The sequence below is a fragment of the Pelodiscus sinensis genome, chromosome 7 (assembly GCF_049634645.1).
Source record: "Pelodiscus sinensis isolate JC-2024 chromosome 7, ASM4963464v1, whole genome shotgun sequence".
NCBI classification, from domain to species: domain Eukaryota; kingdom Metazoa; phylum Chordata; order Testudines; family Trionychidae; genus Pelodiscus; species Pelodiscus sinensis.
This window is the reverse complement of record NC_134717.1, coordinates 55,926,709-55,947,107: the sequence shown is the minus strand read 5'-3', so window position 1 is coordinate 55,947,107 and position 20,399 is coordinate 55,926,709. Positions and strand designations below refer to the sequence as shown.

The following is a 20,399-nucleotide window of genomic DNA, read 5'->3' as shown; positions in this document are numbered from 1 at the left end:
CATCGGCTGGGGTGCCCACATGGGCACAAAAACAGTTCAGGGTCGTTGGTCCATGACGGAGATGATGCTCCATATCAATCTTCTCGAGCTTCGAGCCGTGTTTCATGCCTGCAAACACTTCAAGGTATACATGAGAGGTACTGTCACCAGAATTCTCACGGACAATGTAGTGGCAATGTACTACGTAAACAGACGGGGGTGCCCGATCCCGTTCACTTTGCGCAGAGGCGATCCGCCTCTGGAAATGGTGCATTCGAAACAACATCTCTATAGTCGCGTCATACTTACCGGGTGTGAACAATACCACAGCGGATGCACTGAGCAGGTATTTCCCCCAGGACCACGAGTGGGTGATCCGTACAGATGTCCTCTTAACTCTCTTCCATCAGTGGGGGTTTCCGGCGATAGATCTCTTCGCAACACGTGCCAACGCGAAATGCAGAGCTTACTGTTCCAGAGCGGGAGTGGGACTTCACTCTCTGGGAGACGCATTCCTCCTTCACTGGGGCACATCACTCTTGTATGCATTCCCCCCTGTTGTACTCCTTCCCAGAGTACTCGAGAAGATTGTGATGGACAGGGCATGAGTGATACTTATAGCCCCAGCATGGCCCAGGCAGCCATGGTACTCAACCCTTCGGCAGCTCTCTGTACGAGCACCGCGCCGACTACCTTGCCTACCGGACTCGCTGACACAACAGAGAGGCTCCCTGCGTCACCCGAAGCTGGATACTCTGCACCTCACTGCATGGATGGTACATGGTTCAGCGAGTCCGAGAATCTTTGTTCGGACCAGGTGAAGCGTGTTCTCCTGCACAGCAGGAGAGATTCCACCAGGAAAACTTACCTGTCAAAGTGGTCCAGATTTGTACGATGGTGTGCTCCTAAACTCCTGGATCCCTTGCTTTCGCCGATGCATGTCTTACTGGACTATGTCCTCCAGCTGCAGGCAACCGGACTAGCCATTTCATCACTTAAGGTCCATATAGCGGCGATAGCTGCCTTTCACTACCCCGTTGAAGGCAAGTCGGTTTTTTCTCACCCCATGATGACTAGATTTCTCAGAGGATTGGCTAACCTCAACCCACCACGGAGGCCTCCGCCACCTGCATGGAGTCTTGACCTGGTACTTGATGTCCTCATTAGGCCACCGTTTGAACCGTTGGCCACGGTACCATTACCGATGCTTACAATGAAGGTACTCTTTCTTCTGGCCATAACATCAGCACGCAGGGTGAGCGAGTTATCCGCACTAATGTCAACACCTCCCTATACAGTCTTCAACCCGGAATCAGTGATACTGAGGTCTCATCCAGCCTTTCTACCTAAAGTCTGTACGGAATTTCACATAAACGAACCAATCGTTCTGCCATGTTTCTACCCAAAACCGCATGCATCTCAGCGAGACGCTCTCCTGCATACGCTCGATGTCCGTAGAGCTCTAGCTTTCTATATAGACAGAACCCGTGCTTTACGTAAGACAGACCGCCTCTTCATTTCAACATCGGGGCCTTCTAGGGGCAAGTTCTTATCCGCCCAGCGCATTTCCAAACTGGTTGTCTCTTGTATAGCACGTCGTGATACTATCCGTAAGAAGTCTCTCACCTCGCAACCTAGAGCTCACTCAACACGAGCAGTTGCTGCGTCTACAGCTTTCGTGAAAGGTGTCCCTCTTCGTGACATCTGCCGTGCTGCGACTTGGTCTTCAAATTCTACCTTCTCAAGACATTATGCAATTGTTCAGCACTTCGCCTCTGACTCAGCAGTAGCCTTGGCGGTGTTGCCTTCTGCTCAGAATACCGATTCCGAAACACACGTTTAGCCGAGATTACTGCTTCGGAGTCACCAGAAGTGGAGCACCTACGGGGACTACCCGAAGAAGAAAAGGAAGTTACTCACTTCGTGCAGTAACGATCGTTCTTCGAGGTGTGTCCCCATAGGTGCTCCACGACCCGCCCTCCTCCCTGCTTCGGAATCTTGTCTTTCTGTCTTTCAGATAGGCGGTGAGACGAACTGGTGGGAGCCGGGCAGCGCGCGGTAGATGAAAGGCGCGAAACGAGAGTGCACGCGCGCTGCCCGACCACACACACACACAGCTCTGTAAAGCTCCGATTTGCGGCGCCGGGACCAGCCCGACACCAGAAGTGGAGTACCCACGGAGACACTCCTCGAAGAACGATCGTTACTGCACGAAGTGAGTAACTTCCTTTTATTCCTTACACTGGCTTTCAGTTGCTTTGCCTGTTATGGAAATCTTTGTTGTTCAGACAAGACTGGTGGGGATGGTATATGAAGAAGCAAGAGAGTTGAATAAGTCATGACAATCTTAACTATGAAGCTGTTAGTGTTTTTGTTATAAAATGGATGAAGATTTCCACACTTGTATTTTCAGGTGTATCTTTTATGACGTGTAATCCATCTAAACTCACCATCCCACACTAGTTCATGCAGAACAGGAGCTTCATTAAATAAATTATCTTTTTCCTAGGAGAAGTAAGGAAGATAGTACACAGTGCATGTTTTCATTCCTTAATAAAATAACTTCAGGTTGGTTTTGGGGGAAAAATCAGTTTAAAATTGACCAAAGGTTGGGGGGAGGGGAGGGGAGCACATGAGAATCATGAGTGGCCTGTATTTTGATCAGCTGTATCTGGAACACTTGGGGCTGGGAGTTGTTCTTTAAGCATAGCTAATCACAGCTCTGGGAAGAGACACAATGTTTAAAGAAACAATCATCATAATTTAAATCCCTTGAAATTGAAGGAAGATCTGCTAGTTGTGTTATGAAGAGACTTTTTTTTTCCAACCCTGGAGAGCCAAATTTAATGTGCCTGTAAGGCTTGAAAGTGCCTCACACGTCAGCTCTCACTGGCAAGAACTCAGTGGAAGGGAGCACTCAGTTACTTTGAAAAACATCAAATTCCAGAGCACCACCATCAGTAAAAATTAGAATGAATGCCATGAGGGAACAGGTTGGTTGATTTGTTTGTACTACTCTCCGCTTAAAACTCACAATTACCAAAAGAACAAAGCTGAAAGTAATTGGGAAGCCTCAGAATAGAAATGGTGGGAAAACATCTTGAGTTTTTAAAAAAGCCCAAAAGATAAATTATGTAAAACAATCCAAGTGATATGTGTAATATACTAAATCCTGAAATGCAAGAAGATGAGGAGATTGACAGCAATGAAATATTTGTCTAAGTTTAGGCAATTTTCTATTCACCCTGTGACTAATGCTGCATCTGAGCAAAGGCTTCTGCAGAGCATTCTACTGAACTGTCTAGCTTGTGGTTGGGGTACCAGTACCAAACCTCTTCATTCTGTTAGGTAATGTACCACTGAGGATACTCCCCAAAGTTCCTTCTGAACGCTGTACCATGCATCATCTGCAGTTACTTCAGAAACTGCAGTGTGAATGTTAAGTGTTTCTTAACCCAGTATAGCCAAACTCATACAGGTTTCTGAAAAGTTTCTGTAATCTCCATTCTTCATGTGGCATCCCTTATGTCTGCTGATTTCAGGAAAAAGATCTAGATTAAACTTCAAGAAAGCTCATGTAATTTCTGTAGAAAATTTCCAAAGCAATTAATGACTCATTTAGTTTTTTCCCTACTACAAATGGTGAGAGCACCAAACAAAAAGCATAGGCCAACATTTTCGCAAAGCAATGCACTCCTTTTTAATTGCTGCTCCTTCTTCCTCTGCCTCACTCTTGGATCTAGAATGTGAGTTGCAGTGCATTGAAACAACTGGATCGAGACTACTTCTCTGTGACCCAAATCTTGAATTCCTTATTGCAGAATTATTAATCTTCTATAGATTAATAGTTTAGTAAAGGGGAAGAGTGTTAGTTTAGTGAGGGGGAAATAATGTTTAAAGACTTAGGAATTTTGCTCTGAAAATGGAATTTCACGGATCCCATTGATATTTATATAGCTATTGTGGATGCTTACAGTTCTTAACCATTTCAAATACAATAATTAACTTTCTTTTAAAATTAAGGTAATGATGATCTCAGTGTAGAAGATAAATGTTAGAAATTATTTCTTATTAATTAAATGATTCATGCTTTTTAAGTTGTTTTCTGTACAAAATCAGAACCAGATGATGTGTGTATCTGTGCAATCTAAATAAGCCTTTCCAACAACCTAAAGTGAACTAATAAAATTTTCAAAACTAATAATTGGCTCAAACAAGCCATTTAGTACTTTGTAAAAACCCGAAGTGCGTTTCTAAGAGGATGTGTAAATAAGAGTTCAAAGCTATTGAAGCTAAAACAAAAATAGCATTAGTGTTATGAATGTTGTTGATATACATAAATAGATTTTTTTTTAATTTTAATAGATTCTAATAAGACAGGCTTAGCATAGTGTTTGGGAAGTTGTTCCATGGCCAGTATGATTTAACTTTTTCCTTTCCCTCTGTTGATAAGCATTGTTGCTCATCTCCTCCACTTTTCTGTTTTAAAAACATATGACAGGAGTTAAAAACAGTACAGTATAGTTCCAGAAGATCAATTAACCTTTGCAGTTACACACAGGGCCCCCTCCGATCCCCGCACTGCTGCTTCTGTATCAGTATGTCGGGGCAGGCAGGAGCCAGTGTATGAGGGGAGCCAGCTGGAGTCGACGTACCTTAGACTGAATTTCTGGGGCAGCTCCACTGCAGGAGGTTGAGGCGGTAGGGGGGAACTCTCCCACTGATTACTCCTCATGACTCCAAGGAGAGTATCAGGATTGATGGGGACACCAGCAGCATTTGATTTACAGGGTCCTTATTAGTCCTGTTAAATCAAAATCCAGACGATCAACCTTTGCAGCGTCGATCTTTTCAGCAGTATAGAGAAGATATTAATAATTCCCAACATTCTGTTTGCTTATTTGACTGCTGTTGTACATTGAGTGGATATTTTCAGAGTACTATTCAAAATCACTCGAAGATCTTTCTTGAGTGGTAACAAGTAATTTAGACATTTTTTTTATAAGTTCTCAACCTGACCCATCTTCGAAAGGTTTCTCAATATGGAGAATAGTAATTTTTTTCATTAGTATTAGTACAAAATATTTTTCTTCCTTTATTCCGTATAATAACACATCTTCAGAGTTAGCTTTCTTGTGTTGCAGAGCAATATCGGAACTGGAGGTAAATTGGATAGTGGTCTGGGAAGGATTTTTAAGCATAGACGGCTGTTCAGAAATGATCTAGTAAATATTTTTCTCCTGTTGCATATAACCTTGTAAAATCATCTCAGGATATCTGTTTTTATTTAAAGGTCTTACAACTATTTTTTAAAAGTTTTTGCTTTGTCTTGTTAAAATCTCTTTCCATAGAAAACTGCATTCTTTAAACTTTTAAGCTTTTTAAAAAAACTACAATATTTACTCGGTCATCTTCCCTTTGGTTTTCCAGGCTTCCATCCCAAAAAGTGTAATTGTTCCTGTTATACCCATAACGAAATCGTCAGGATCACGTTTCCGGAATAGCATAGAGGGTCTGAATCAGGAGATTGAGATAATAATTAAGGAGACAGGAGGCAAGGAAGAACAGCTGATTGTAAGTATCTATTATTATTATTTTTTAAAGCATTTTTTAGAGATTTTTCCTTTTCACATTGATGACTTACAAATTTGTTACCAAGTTAGTATAGTATGTGATTAAATTGTCTTCTATTACTGAAGCAAAATAAAAAAAAATTCATAATGATTAAATGTCATCTGTCACAGGAATAGAAAATAACTTCTTTTAAATCTTTTGCTGTTTCCTTCATATTTAGGATGTTTACACTGATGCATGTATACCATAAATAATAAACAGTAAAAGAAACAATTCTATAACGCTTATTTTGGTGAGAGTTGGTTTAGTTGTTTTTGAAACTTTTACTTTGTTTTTGTAGACAGAGGAAGAATCAGAAAAATTCTTGCCTATTTTCATCAGAATTTATGGTTGTCCTTTTTTATAAGTGACTTCCAAAAGCCTTTCTCTTTCTCTCCCCTCCTCTCCCCCCACCCCCACTGGTGATTTATGTTAAATTGTTACTTTTCAGTTATTACTTAACTATGTTTTCATTTGACTGTTGCCTTTTGGAAAACATTCCTCATGGCTTCCTTTAAGTATATTGTTTCTTCAAGGAATTTCCTACTTTCCTGAAGTCTCACTTCTCGTATCCTCTGTTGGCGTCTGTGTAGTATAACAACTCACCTTCCTCAGAATAGGCTTCTGTTATGTAATGGACCAGATATAAGAAACTGTTTAAGCTGCCAAGAAATCCCTTTCCTGGTAAAATGTGCAGCCTTACACACATGAACAAGTATGCTTATGCTTTGGGGTGTGTGTTTCTTTTGTTTGTTTGTTTGTTTTTTGTAATAGCCACAAGATATTCCAGATGGTCACCGTGCTCCCCCTCCTCTAGCACAACGCAGTAGCAGTACTCGCAACATGGATACCCAAACACCTGCTGGAGCAGAAAGAGGAAGTAACAGCAGCAGCCGTTCCCAATCAGTGTCCCCCACCTCATTTCTTACCATCTCAAATGAGGGCAGTGAGGAGATCCCATGCTCTGCTGATGATCTACTTGCTGACTCCAGAGATAAAGGTACTACATAAATGGTCCCTACTTGTTCTGTTATTCTTACAGTTTAAGAAAGAGTTGCACTAGTCAGCACTTGGTCTTAGTATTTATTTCATTTTTTTTAATAGAAGCTAGCCACCCATATATAAGGGATAGATTTTCCTTACTCTTCTGTCTTGAGCTGTATGCTAGGAGAAGGAGTTTTCACTTCCTAGTATAGTGCCAGGATGGAAAGTAAGTTTGTTTTCTTCTAGGTAACCTTTTCCCAATTCCTCCATGCATGAGGGTGATCTGTGCACATGTGTGCACTTGTACACCTATCATTGCTTTGTAAGAGAGAGAAGGAAATTCTGATTAGAAACTGCTGCTTTAGGTTCTTAGAATGCAAGGACCATGAATATTATTACTTCTGTTTCTGTTTAAGACTGAGAGTTCTGAGTCTGCAGACCATGGCATGTATGTTGCCATGGCTGCTACCAAATAAGGGTAGACTACTGAATGCTTTTTGGTGCTTGTATATGCATGTTGTTTTTGTTTGTTAGGGTACGTCTAGACTACATGCCTCTGTCGCCAGAGGCATGTAGATTAGGCTACCAGGCATAGGAAAATGAAGCAGCAATTTAAATAATCGCCACTTCATTTAAATTTACATGGCTGCCGCGCTGAGTCGACAAACAGCTGATCAGCTGTTTGTCGGCTCAGTGCGATAGTCTGGACGCGCGGGTGTCGACATCAAAGGTATTTGTCGACCACCCAGGTATGCCTCCTGGGATGAGGTTTACCTGGGTGGTCGATAAATACCTTTGATGTCGCCACCCGCGCATCCAGACTATCACGCTGAGCCGACAAACAGCTGATCAGGTGTTTGTCGGCTCAGCGGGGCAGCCATGTAAATTTAAATGAAGCGGCGATTATTTAAATCGCCGCTTCATTTTCCTATGTCTGGTAGCCTAATCTACATGCCTCTGGCGACAGAGGCATGTAGTCTAGACGTACCCTTAGAGAGAGCGAGAAAGAGCTGTAAAATTCCTTGCAAATATATTTTAACATGTATACGTGATGCCAACATGCTCTTTGGAACAGAAGGCTGATCATACATTCACTGACATTAATAAAATGACTCCTATTGACTTAAGTGTGTGTTAGATCAGACCCATTGTGTGGTTATTTATAGGGGTTTCTGTTATCAGAACTCAGAGTTATTGCACAAAATGCATAATTAACTTGTGAAACTCATTGTCATGCTATGTTTTGATGGACAAAATATAACGGAATTCAGAAAAGAGCTAGATAAGTTTATGGATGATAAATTAATCAATGGCTGCTGGCCAAGATAGTCAGGGCTGTGAAGCCTTATTTGGCGTGACCCTAAAGTTTTGACTGCCAGAAGTCATTAGGGGAAGATGGGTAGCTCTTTCCAAAATTGCACTGTTCTGTACACTATTCCTGAAGTTCTGATACTAGCTGAGTATATACTGGTCTATATGGACCATTGGTGTGACCTAGTCTGGCTATTGTGTATAAAAATTTCTAAAAAATTGTCAGAGTATACCTAAACACTGAAGAAAAGATTGTCCATATACATCTGAAAACCACAGCCCAAACTTCTCTGAAAGTTTATTAAACCAGTGACTGATAAATACCAAGATGGAAATAATATAAATGGAATTTATCATGGTATCTGTCAATTTGCTGACTTCTTGAAATTGGACAACCCTTTATACTTTTTGCTTGTATGGTAACATGACAGATGTTTTCGAAAATTATGCAATAGGTTTAGCTGACTTTGTTTTATATGTCTTTATCTGAGCCTGAAAAATGAAATCTTAAAACAACCTTACTTAACTCGCTCGTGGAGTTATCTATAGCTCATTTCTTTTTGCATGTGTGTTATAGATATAGACTGAGAATAAAATCATATAGGGTTTCATTACATATGAGGAAACAGTCATTTTAATATGGGAATTTGTGTCTGCTCTATTTGTACCTTATAATAAATTCTAAACATGACTTTAATGGGAGAATTGTGTATTGTTGAATATTCTGTATGTTTAAATCTCCAATTAGAAAGTACTAAATGCCTAATAGTAGAAAACATGCTTCTCCTTCGAGAGGTCCCCGTGGGTGCTCCACTCTGGGTGCTGGTGCATCCTCGCGCCAGCGACCGGAGATCTTTCTAGCTGTTTCCACCACACTGTGCACGTGCCAGAGGGCCCCCTTATGTCATTGGAATCCGTTAGGCGCGCGTGCGGCGCAGCTCCTCAGTTCCTTCTTTACCGTCCTCGGCAATAGATGGAGCTGCTTCTCCTCTTCATCTTTGGTTAAAAAAATAGATTGAAACCCTGGTTAATTCCCATAGTTACCTCAGATTCCAAGTTTTCTTTACCCTACTACCTACCCTAGTCTATAATTAGAAACAAAATTTTTTTTTCTCTCGTTGCGGCTTGCCTCTTGTTTCCTGCAGCTTTAAAAGGTGCCAGATGTGCCATGACGCTATGCCTGTGTCTGATGGACATGCCGAATGCATTAAGTGCCTTGGCGAATCCAACCAGACTCAGAAGTGCCAGCACTGCTCAAAATTGACCTCCAGAGTCTCTCCGACCTCCATCCGATGACCCACTAGCAGCTCCAGAAATGGCCTTTCTGACCAAGGGTATGGACAAGTCATGTCCCTCTACCCCAGCGGCATCGAGAACGGCTCGTTCCCTGACCTGCTCGCTACCCTTGGCGTCCTCAGCCTCACAGGTTAGCACCGCGGACAAGCCAGGCATGTCTGGTACGGCTTCGGCTAAAATGCTGGCACCGCACAAGTGAGCGCATTCTGAGCCGAGACAGAAAGCATTGGCACTGCTAGCGTCAACGGCACCGACCTCCTCTTTGGCACCGGCCGCACCGGTGGGCCATAAGAAACGTTCGGTGCCGAAACACCCACGGCACTGGTCACCGATACCGACTGCGGAGAAGCCCCGCACCTACATGCCGCCCCCATGCTGCTCGGCACCTCCATAGACACCGAGCAAGTCCTGCACCTCGGCACCGAGCCACCATTCTGTGCACTACCCTTCCCCAGTACAGAGCCGTTCACTGCTGGCACTCGGGCAGATCGTCTCACATCTCACAGTCTCCAAGCGATGCAGACATGGAACCCAGGAGTAGATTTTCCTCCCAACATTCTAGTCCTGTCCACAGACCTCCTTCTTGGCAGCCTCTGGTCATGCAATACGCATACCCACCTCTGCCACCACCATGGTATGCACAACAATATAGCTACCCACCACCGCCATAGGCTACTCAATGGCAGCCATGCGAGCCAAGACCAAAGCGAAGTCATCATCATCCTCCTTCAACAACTTCCACGACACCGGCTTCACCGCCTCTTACTGCATCCATGACAGAGCCAAATTCCCCAAGTCGCTCTGAGATACAAGATTCTCTCTGAGGGCAAAGACAGATCCCCTCTACATAACTTCTCATCCTCACCTGATGAGGCTGTCACACCAAAAGCTCCACCATCCGGTGATGACTCTAGGAAATTTCATGATCTTTTTAAAAGGATGACGCTAGCACAGGAACGGGTCTTACAGGAGGTACAAGTTAAACAGTATACGCTTCTATGTACACTGGAACCATCTACTACTTCTCGACTGGCAATCCCTATGGATGAGGCCATTATGGACCCAGCTGAGAATATTTGGCAGACTCCCGCGTCTATTCCCCCCACCAACAAGAAGGCTGACCGCAAGTACTTCATTGCACCAAAGGATGCGGATTTCCTTTTCACCCATCCACCACCTAATTCCCTAGTGGTGGGTTCAGTTCATCACAAAGGAAGACAACCTAACCTAAAGACAACGCCACAGGATAGAGATCACAAGAGAATAGACGTTATGGGCCGTAAGGTCTATTCCTCGGCTACCTTGCTCCTTCGAGCAGCAAATTACACGGCAATGCTTGCGGATTATGATCACGCAAATTATTCCAAACTCCAGGACTTGGCACAACACTTACCTGAACATAAACGGTAAACACTCCTTAATTTAATGCACGAAGGCCACGCAGTCTCGTGTACTGACGCTTTGCAATCCGCAATGGATGTAGCAGATACCGCAGCCCGTGTTACCGCATCAGCCATCATATTACGCAGAATATCATGGCTACAGGCTTCCGGAGTCCCCAGAGATTTACAGCAAAAGGTTGAAGACTTGCCTTTTGATAAAACGAACCTCTTTGCAGCCAAGGCAAACGAGGTGTTACATTCTATGAAAGACTCATGGACGACACTCAGAACATTGGGGATGTAGCCCCCCCCCCCCCCAAGAGAACAAGATTCTCGACTTAACAGAGACCTAAGGAGCCTTTCTGTCAGCAACCTCGGTACGATTTCAGGCAGAGACAGAGACCACAACGTCGTAGACCACAACGACAGCAACAGCAATGCTCAGCAACTACCCACCCACCTGCAACGAAACAACACATTTGAAAGATATGTCGAGAGCCGGATACCCACTCCAGTAACACACATGCCCACGCCTCCTCAGTTTCATCACCCACTCCGGGTTTTTTACCATCCGTGGTCTCAAATAACATTGGATAGATGGTTCCTACAACTGATCCAACAGGGTTACATCATCCCTTTCACCTCTATGCCCCCCCATCCCTCTACCCTGTCCCTTTTCAGGGACCTATCTCTCGAAACCCTCCTCCATCAGGAAGTTTCACGCCTACTACAGTTGGGAGCTGTGGAGCAAGTACAAACGGAATTCCACAGTTGGGGTTTCTATTCAACTTACTTCCTAACACAGAAGAAGAACAGAGGGTGGCGTTCCATATTAGACTTGAGGAGACTCAACAAGTACGTCACTTACCACCGTTTCAAAATGGTTACCTTAGCGTTCATCATCCCTGCTCTAGAACAAGGAGATTGGCTTTTGACTCTCGACCTTCAAGACGCCTACTTTCATATCACCATCCACCCAGCGCACAGAAATTTCTACAATTCAAGGTGGGCACCCGACACTACCAGTACATAGTGTTCTCTTTTGGCCTTTCAACTGCCCCCAGAGTTTTTTTCCAAAACATGGGCAGTCATAATGGCCTCGCTATGTCGTCAAGGAGTCATCATTTTTCCATACCTGGACAATTGCCTGATAAAAGGATCGTCCTTCCACGAGACCCAGGACATGATCGATATTACCATAACCTCCCTCACCAATCTTGGCTTTCACATAAATCTCTCAAAGTCCACATTACATCCAACACAGAAGTTGGAGTTCATAGGTACACTCATCGATACCGTGGCAGCAAGGGCCACTCTACCCGAACACAGATTCAACACCATGCGTGATCTTATCAAGAGTGCACAACTAGCTCCTACCATGACGGTACGCGACTCTCTCAAGATTCTAGGGCAGTGGTCCCCAACATGGTGCCCGTTGGCCCCATGGCGCCCGCGGGGGCATTTGTGGGCGCCCGCCAAGTGCTTGGGGCTGGCCTGGCCCCAGGCACGTGGCGCATGCATAGTGCCAGAGTTGGCCCTAGGTGCATGGCGCACGGTGAGCACCGGCGCACGGTTAGCGCCGGCCCCGGGAGCGCCGTGAACTGGCCGCCTGTGCTCTGGGCGTGCGGTGCATGGGGGAGGTGCCGGCCCCGGGTGCGCGGCGCTTGGAGGGGGGGGGGGGGCGCGCCGGCCCCGGGTGCGCGGCGCTTGGAGGGGGGGGGGGGGGGCGCCAGCCCCGGGCGCATGGCGAATTGGCTGCCCGTGCTCCAGGCGTGCGGCGCTTGGGGGGGGGGTGCCGGCCCCGGGCGCGCAAGTGTCCCTGCCCTCTGGCGCCCGACAGGCGAATGGCCCCACACCTTGGCGCCTGGCAGCCTCAAATGGTTGGGGACCACTGTTCTAGGGCATATGGCTTCCATGACACATGTGGTCAAGCTCACCAGACTTCATATGAGAGGCCTTCAGTCATGGTTAGCCACAACTTACAAGCCCTCCAGAGATTCTCTCTCCAAACAACTAACTATACCACCTCGCATTCTAAACTCACTACAATGGTGGACAAACCCCCGGAATATGTTAGGTGTATCATTCCATCAACTTTCTCCCACACTCACTATTGTGACAGATGTGTCACTCATGGTTTGGGGAGCTCACCTAGGCACCATCACAGCTCAAGGCAAATGGTCCTTTATGGAACAAACCTTACAGATCAACCTTCTCGAGTTGCGAGTGGTCAGGTATGTATGCCAACATTTCCAATCCTACATAACTCACAAGTCCATTTCCATAATGTCAGACAATACCACCTGCATGTGCTTCCATTAGATTATGGAATTGGTGCCTTACGCACCATGTTACCCCCATAGCTTCATACCTACCTGGAGTGCTCAATGTCACGGCAGATGCCCTAAGCCGCACATCCACGATCAACACGAATGGGAGATGAACAGGAATGCACTTGCACCAGTTTTTCGTCAATGGGGGCAATCGGATATAGACCTCTTTGCCACAAAAGGAAACAAAGGGCCACCTCTACTGTTCAAGAGCAGCTCTAGGGAAGCACTCCCTCGGCTACGCTTTTTCAATCACATGGGATGGTCCCCTTCTCTATGCCTTTCCACCCTTTCCTCTCCTTCATAAGGTACTCAACAAGATCTTCCTCAGCAATGTCCCTCTATAGCAGTGGTCTCCAACCTTTTTACACCGAAGATCACTTTTAAAATCTCAGAACAGGTGAAGATCTACCGCCCCGCCCCTTCCTTGAAGCCCTGCCCTCTCTATTCTCCTCTTGTTCATCACTTGCTATCCCCAATCCTTACTTACACTCTGATAAACAGTTTATTTTTAAATTATGCGATATATAAAATTAAAATCACGTGTTTATAGTTATGAAATAAATGGTCTGTTTTTTATTCATGCTATTTAAATCTAAAATGAATATTTTATAATTATACTTTTTGTGGGGTCAGAGTTCTGCGGCTGGGGGCAGGGGAGAGGGAACAGGGTGCTGGGACGGCAGAGGACAGGGTTTTGCAGCAGGGGACAGGGTGCCAGTGGGGACAGAGTTCAGGGAATGGGGACAGGAATGGGGACAGAGTTCTGTAGCTGGGGACAGGGGAGTAGGGTCTGGGGAGTGGGGACAGGGTGCCAGTGGCAGCAGAGAGTCCCCTGCATCTGCCTCCTCCCAGTATTCTTCCCTCCCCCCTCCCCCTTCCCCCTTCCCTCCTCCCCCTCCCAGAGGGAAGCCAGCACATGCCTCCTCTGGGCCTGACTCCCCCCTCTCCCCCCGGGGGGGGCAGGGAAACCCCTTGCATGCCTGTCCCGGGGCCAAACCCCCGCGGGAGCCTGCCCCGGGGAACACCCCCCATCCCCGTGGCGGGGCTGACCCCCACTCCCACGGCGCAGGGAAACCCCTGTGCTCAACTCACCCCAACGGCGCTGGCAGTGCAGGGAAGCCTCTGCACTCCTCCGGGGCCAACACCCCCTCCCCCTCCCCCAGCACGCAACAGAGCTGTGGGAGGGGAGCAGCCCACGCACTTCCGGAACTCCCGGAAGTGATGCAGGCTTCACATAGGACTTCCGTCCACCCCGCGGGAAGCCGGCACTACACTAGAGGTAGGTAGTGGGGCTTCTCGGGGGTGGGGGGAAAATGGAGGGTGGGGTTGCCCGAACGCCTTGCGATCGACTGGTCGAGGTCTCAGAACAGGTTGACAATCGACGGGTTGGTGACCATGGCTCTACAGGATATCTGTAACGCCGCAACCTGGTCCTCGGACCATACTTTTGCACAGCATTATGCTCTCTCTTCCTCAATTGCATCTTCCATGGCAGTAGGACAGGCAGTACTGTCCACAGTGACTAACACGGGGCTCCAAACCCACCTCCGCGGGTCGACAACTGCTGTGTAGTCATCCAGAGTGGAGCACCCACGGGGACCTCTTGAAGGAGAAGAAAGAGTTACTCACCTCGTGCAGTAACAGTGCTTCTTCGAGATGTGTCCCCGTGGGCGCTCCACTACCCTCCCTCCTTCCCTGGCTCGGAGCCCTTGGTTCTGATGGGTGCAGAAGGAATGGAGGAGCTGCGCCGTGCGCACCTAACTGATTCCAGTGACACAGGGGGGCGCTCTGGTGCATGCGCAGCATGGTGGAAACATAGAAAGATCTCCGGTCGCTGGCGTGAGGATGCACCAGCACCCACGTGGACACATCTCAAAGAAGCACCGTTACTGCTCAACGGAACTCTTTCTTGCTTGTTTCATGCACCTCATACTAGTCTGTGCATCCTATTTGCTATATTTAATGTCTCTTTGATTATTAGGAATATTTAACCTATAACAGGAAAAGGATTTTTGTTTAATAAGACTTCATCTCTTGCTGCTGCTTAGTCTTCACTCAAAGACTCTGTTTGTATCTTGGTAACTAAATGAGATAGACTAATCAGACATACCTACTATATTAGGCCAGCACATGCAATCTCCTTCTGATTTTGCAAGATGAATAAAACAGCATTCTTGAATTTTTAATAAGCCAAGATATTTTATGACTGTTACTAGTAATGACAAATTATAAAGCATACTACCTAGAATATTTTCATACTTTTTCCAATGGTCATTGGATTTTTAATATTGCATTTATTAAAGTATTTTATCACTAGCAGATTTGCCATCGATGGGTTTCTCACGTGTAGATTTCATTTAGTTGAATTGAGATCTGCTGATACTGAAATAAAGTATAAACTTTTAAAAAGAGGAAGTTTTTTTTCCTCCTCTTTTATTTGTAAACTACCTGATGAGATTCTGGTAACTGTGCTATATGATCATTATACTACCTAAAACTGGATCCTGGTAAGCCATCTTAACAGATATTATTAACCTGAACTTTCAAAAGTAACTAGTGATTTTAGAGTACATGAATTTTATGTTCCCCAATTTGAAACACCTGCTTCTAGTGATGTCCCTGTGGGTGCTCCACTGTTGATGGGTTGTCCTGGAGCCACAGATTGGAATTTTGCAAAGCAATTTCCTGTTGGGCCATGCATGTGTGAAAGGCACCTCAGGGTGTTCGCGCCTTAGCACCTCATGTACGCAGCCCGTCCCTCCCACTTCAGCTCCTTGCTAACTGCCCTTGGTCGTGAATGGAGCTTCAACTTTTCTCCTCAGGTGTACTTACCTTAGCAGTTAGTTTCTAGTTCCTAGTTAGTTGTAGTTAGTGGGGTTCTTTTTTTACATAAATAGTTTCCCTAGTTCTAGTTAGTGTATAATATTGTTCAAAAAAGGTCTGTTTTTTTTTTCTCCTCAAGGAAGCCTGACGCAACTCTGGTTGCTTACGAGGCCAGAAGAATCCTGTTGTGTTTTTCTGTTTTTTCCCTCCTCGTTACCCTCTTTTCGCTTCCCTCACTTTTCAAACAAAAAATCCACACAACGCCGGATATTGACACCGCGACATGCCGGGCTCACCGTGGTTTAAGAAGTGCAACTCATGTTGCAACCGCATGCCAATATCAGACAGACATTTGTCATGTAGTCACTTGCTTGGGTGAAGCCCATATTCTCCAGAAATGTGAGCACTGCTGTAGCTTGACAGCTAGGGCCAGAAAAGACAGAGAGCTCCCCAGAATGATCTTCTTTGAAAAGGCCATGCAGCTTTCTGATGACCAACACACTTTCTGGCCCCAGGCGGAGTCTGCCAAGAAAAGAGCTACCTCCCCGTTGTCTAAGAAGGCTTTCAAGACAAGAGCTTCCCTGGCATGGTCTTTCCTGCCTTCCTCTTCTCTCAAAGCCAGCAGAGGAGAGAGACCCAGTATGTCCAGTACTACAGCATCAAGATCCTCCTTCGGTGCGAGTTCAACATCTCCAGAATTGACTTCGGCACCAGGCCATACCTCCTCAGTGCTGTCAAGAGCCCCTTAAACAGACTTCAGCACTGTACAGTGACCCAGCACCACCAAAAACTTCAGCACGAACTGCTAAACCAGCACCACAGAAAACATCCCAACTGGCACAAACAAGCTCAGCACCAGGCTCATGCCACTGCCTTCTCCTCCTGCAGCACCAGCAGAACCACCATTGTATACCTCTGACCCGGCGCAGGTGGTACCCAACTGAGCACCAGCAGCACAAGGACCTGGGATGCCCCCCCGCCGGCTTCCCCCGAGGCTTTCAAAGCCGCGGAGGGGCTCCGGCGGGGGGGGAGCCCATGCGCGCCTGGGATGCCCCCCCGCCGGCTTCCCCCGAGGCTTTCAAAGCCGCGGAGGGGCTCCGGCGGGGGGGGAGCCCATGCGCGCCTGGGATGCCCCCCCGCCGGCTTCCCCCGAGGCTTTCAAAGCCGCGGAGGGGCTCCGGCGGGGGGGGAGCCCATGCGCGCCTGGGATGCCCCCCCGCCGGCTTCCCCCGAGGCTTTCAAAGCCGCGGAGGGGCTCCGGCGGGGGGGGAGCCCATGCGCGCCTGGGATGCCCCCCCGCCGGCTTCCCCCGAGGCTTTCAAAGCCGCGGAGGGGCTCCGGCGGGGGGGGAGCCCATGCGCGCCTGGGATGCCCCCCCGCCGGCTTCCCCCGAGGCTTTCAAAGCCGCGGAGGGGCTCCGGCGGGCGGGCAGCCCATGCGCGCCTGGGATGCCCCCCCGCCGGCATCCCCCGAGGCTTACAAAGCCGCGGAGGGGCTCCGACGGGCGGGCAGCCCATGCGCGCCGGGGATGCCCCGCCGCCGGCTTCCCCCGAGGCTTTCAAAGCCGCGGAGGGGCTCCGGCGGCGGGGCATCCGGCGTACAAGACGACCCCCGATTTTTGGGGGATGTTTTTTAACTTCAGAGGTCGTCTTGTACGCCGGAATATACGGTATTCAAAATTGGGGGAGCTTGTGGAGCATCTTTCTGACTCCAAAAGAACCTATCCTAAAGGCCATAGTCCATGAGGTCCACACCATCACCCACACAGCCCTTCAGACTTCTTTGGACATCACAGACAGGCTGCAAGAACAGCTGTGACTGCTGTAGTCATGCACAGAGCATCTTGGCTATAGACATCGGGGTCCCTGGGAGCTTCAGGCCAAAGTAGAGGATCTTACTGAGAAAAGATCAGGGGGTTGGAGACTGATCCTCAATCTCTGCAAATTGAACAAATTTCTCTGCAGACAGTGCTTCAAGATGGTCACATTAACAACACTTTTCTGTCACTGGAGGAAGGAGACTGGTTCGCAGCCCTCAATCTACAGGACACATACTTTCATGTTACTTATACATCCATCTCTCAGATGCTACCTCCATTTTGTAGGCACAGATCACTACCAGTACAAGGTCCTGCCATTTGACGCCTCTTCCACCCCCCGAGTTTTCTCAAAGATCCTGGCTGTAGCAACAGCATATCTTTGACGGCAAGACCTCATCATCTTTCTGTACCTCAGTGACTGCCTCATAAAGGATGGTGTCATGGGGAAACCACCTCCATGATACAGAAGACCAAACTTCTCTTCAGTTGCCTCAGTCTTCTTATCAGTGAGCAAAAATCTACCCTAGAGCCAGGACATGGCGTAAGAGTTCATTGGAGCTCTCTTAGACTCAGTTTCAGCTCAGGCCTACTTACCTCAACATTTCATACTCCTTCAGAACCTCATAGCCATTCTTTTCATGAGCTCCACTACTACGATATTTACCTTCCTGAAGCTAATGGGTCATATGGCAGTATCTACCTATGTTGTCCAGCATTGGCACACATCTGTCTACACCTCATCATGTCATCTGCTGCACAAGAGTCGCTGTACCCACAGACATTCTTCTCTTAGTATGATGATGGACATCTCCCAATAATCTTCTCATAGGAGTCCCCTTTTATCAACCCCAGCCTACAGTGCAAATCACAACAGATGCTTCTTTATTGAGTTTGGGCGCTCATCTGCAATTATACATTATCTTGCTTACTCAGCAATAGTAAGTAACAAATAATGTAGATTCTTTAATTGATCCCTTGTTGGCTCTGCCATTGGCTCATTATGTGATGTTGGACACATCATCTAACCTTTTTCCTAATCTGTAAAAATGGAGATGCTAACAATTACCCAGCTTTGAAAAACATTGAAATCTGCAGATGAAAAATGTGATTAGACATCACAACCCTGAAGAATCTGGGCTCAGTTTCCTAGAACTACTTGAATATAGGAGGACTGGATGAAAGGCTTGAAACCACATGCTCTTTCCATGTCTTTTTTCATCTTCTCTCACCATTAATTTCCTTAATCTTTTTTTCTTCAATTTTTTGTTTTGTTTTTGATATGTGCCCCAAAAAGTGTGCTTTGGAAATACTGCAGTAACATATGGCAATCCAAAAGTTGTCAATATTTTGGATTTGTTTGGATCTATAGTACTTAGCTGATATGTTGACAATCTAGAATGTTTTGTTTGTTATAAGAAAATTTAAATAGTTGTGTAAATAGTTGTTAAAATTGAATCACGCTTTTCTTTTTTAAATTACTCGGCAGCAACCAATTCTGATATTATCTGGACTGCTGATAGACCTCATATGAGACCTGTCTGGTATCTTGGCTGTAGAGGTTGTGATTAAGAGTCTGATGTGGAATTGTAAAATTGGATTGCCATGGAACACATGCAGGGGTCTCAAAAGAAAATAAGTTGTGGGGGAGAGGATGGTGAGAATTGTGATATATAAATGTGTCCGTCCTACAGATTGGGGAGAAATATTCCATAGAACGTAGAGAATGGAAATACTTATTTAACACTGTAATGTTAGTAATGAAGTGAGTTTGGAGTTGTCACCTTTCTTTTAAAATAACAGAATTCATCTTATCTTATATATCTTTGCTATTTTTGATTGTTCTTTTCCCACAGAGAATGGAAACAATTCTCCCCTGCCCAAATATGCTACCTCACCAAAACCCAACAACAGCTACATGTTCAAGCGTGAACCTCCTGAGGGCTGCGAGAAGGTTAAAGTCTTTGAGGAAAGTTTGTAAGTAGATCTTCACTTAATAAGAAATTTATCATTCAGACTGATCTGACATCAGGTAATTCAGTTTAGTGTCTGGCACAGAAACTGCTCCTCAGACAGTCTCTTAAATATTATTTCTATGTCTGTTACTACTAACATTGCTACTTCTACACACCATCTTTGTAGTCCTATTTGTAGACCATGGTGCTCCTAGCATCAGTCTGTGGAATTACCTTAAAAAGCTGTGTACTTGGGCGTGGTGCATGAGAGATCACCCTGCCCCCATTCCCACTTCCATCACTTCCTTTGCTGTGGATGGAACTTGTCTTTGTGCTCTCAGGCAAACTCTTCCCTTGGTGTAGCTCAGACATTTCAAACAGGCATCTGGCGGGCCGGGCCTGATCAAAGTGGTTTTTTTTTGTTTGTTTTTTTGGTTTTTTTTTTTGGAGTCCGCCACTACATTTTTATAAAAGAATAAAGTGTGGCCCACTGGCTGCTCTGAGCACGTGGCCAAGTGCAGATCACAGCCGGCTGATCCCTCTGTGCTCAGCACTCCAGCACATCCTCATGGCTGGCCTGCTTCTCTGCTCTCAGTGCTCCAGCATGTGCACAGAGCCACCCAGCCACTCTGTGCACGGCATCAAGCGCCTGCTCACAGCCAGCCACTCTGCTTGTGTGCCCCAGCACCTGGAGGAAGAAGTGTGGTGGCAGCGATGGTGGCTCTGGGACCCATGCATTAGGTTGGGGGGGGGGGGGGTCGGGAGTGCCTGGTTCTGGGGGAGGGGTGAGGCATTAGGTTGGGGGGCACTGGAGGTGCCTGGGTTTGGGGGTGAAGCATTGGGTTAGAGCGGGAGGCGGCGGCTGGGAGTGCCTGGTTGTGGGGGAGGGGTGAGACATTGGGTGAAA

At 46.6% G+C, this 20,399-nt stretch overlaps 1 protein-coding gene across 2 annotated transcripts in view; it reads left to right on the top strand.

Moving 5' to 3' along the window:
- Window positions 1-20,399, top strand: part of FAM117B (family with sequence similarity 117 member B) — a 76,357-nt gene that overhangs the window by 45,987 nt on the left and 9,971 nt on the right. For both annotated transcript variants that reach the window (XM_075933840.1, XM_075933839.1), the window contains exons 5-7: window positions 5,410-5,553; window positions 6,367-6,592; window positions 19,394-19,514. In XM_075933840.1, coding sequence (XP_075789955.1) covers window positions 5,410-5,553; window positions 6,367-6,592; window positions 19,394-19,514 — 491 coding nt within the window. The remainder of the gene's footprint in view (window positions 1-5,409; window positions 5,554-6,366; window positions 6,593-19,393; window positions 19,515-20,399) is intronic.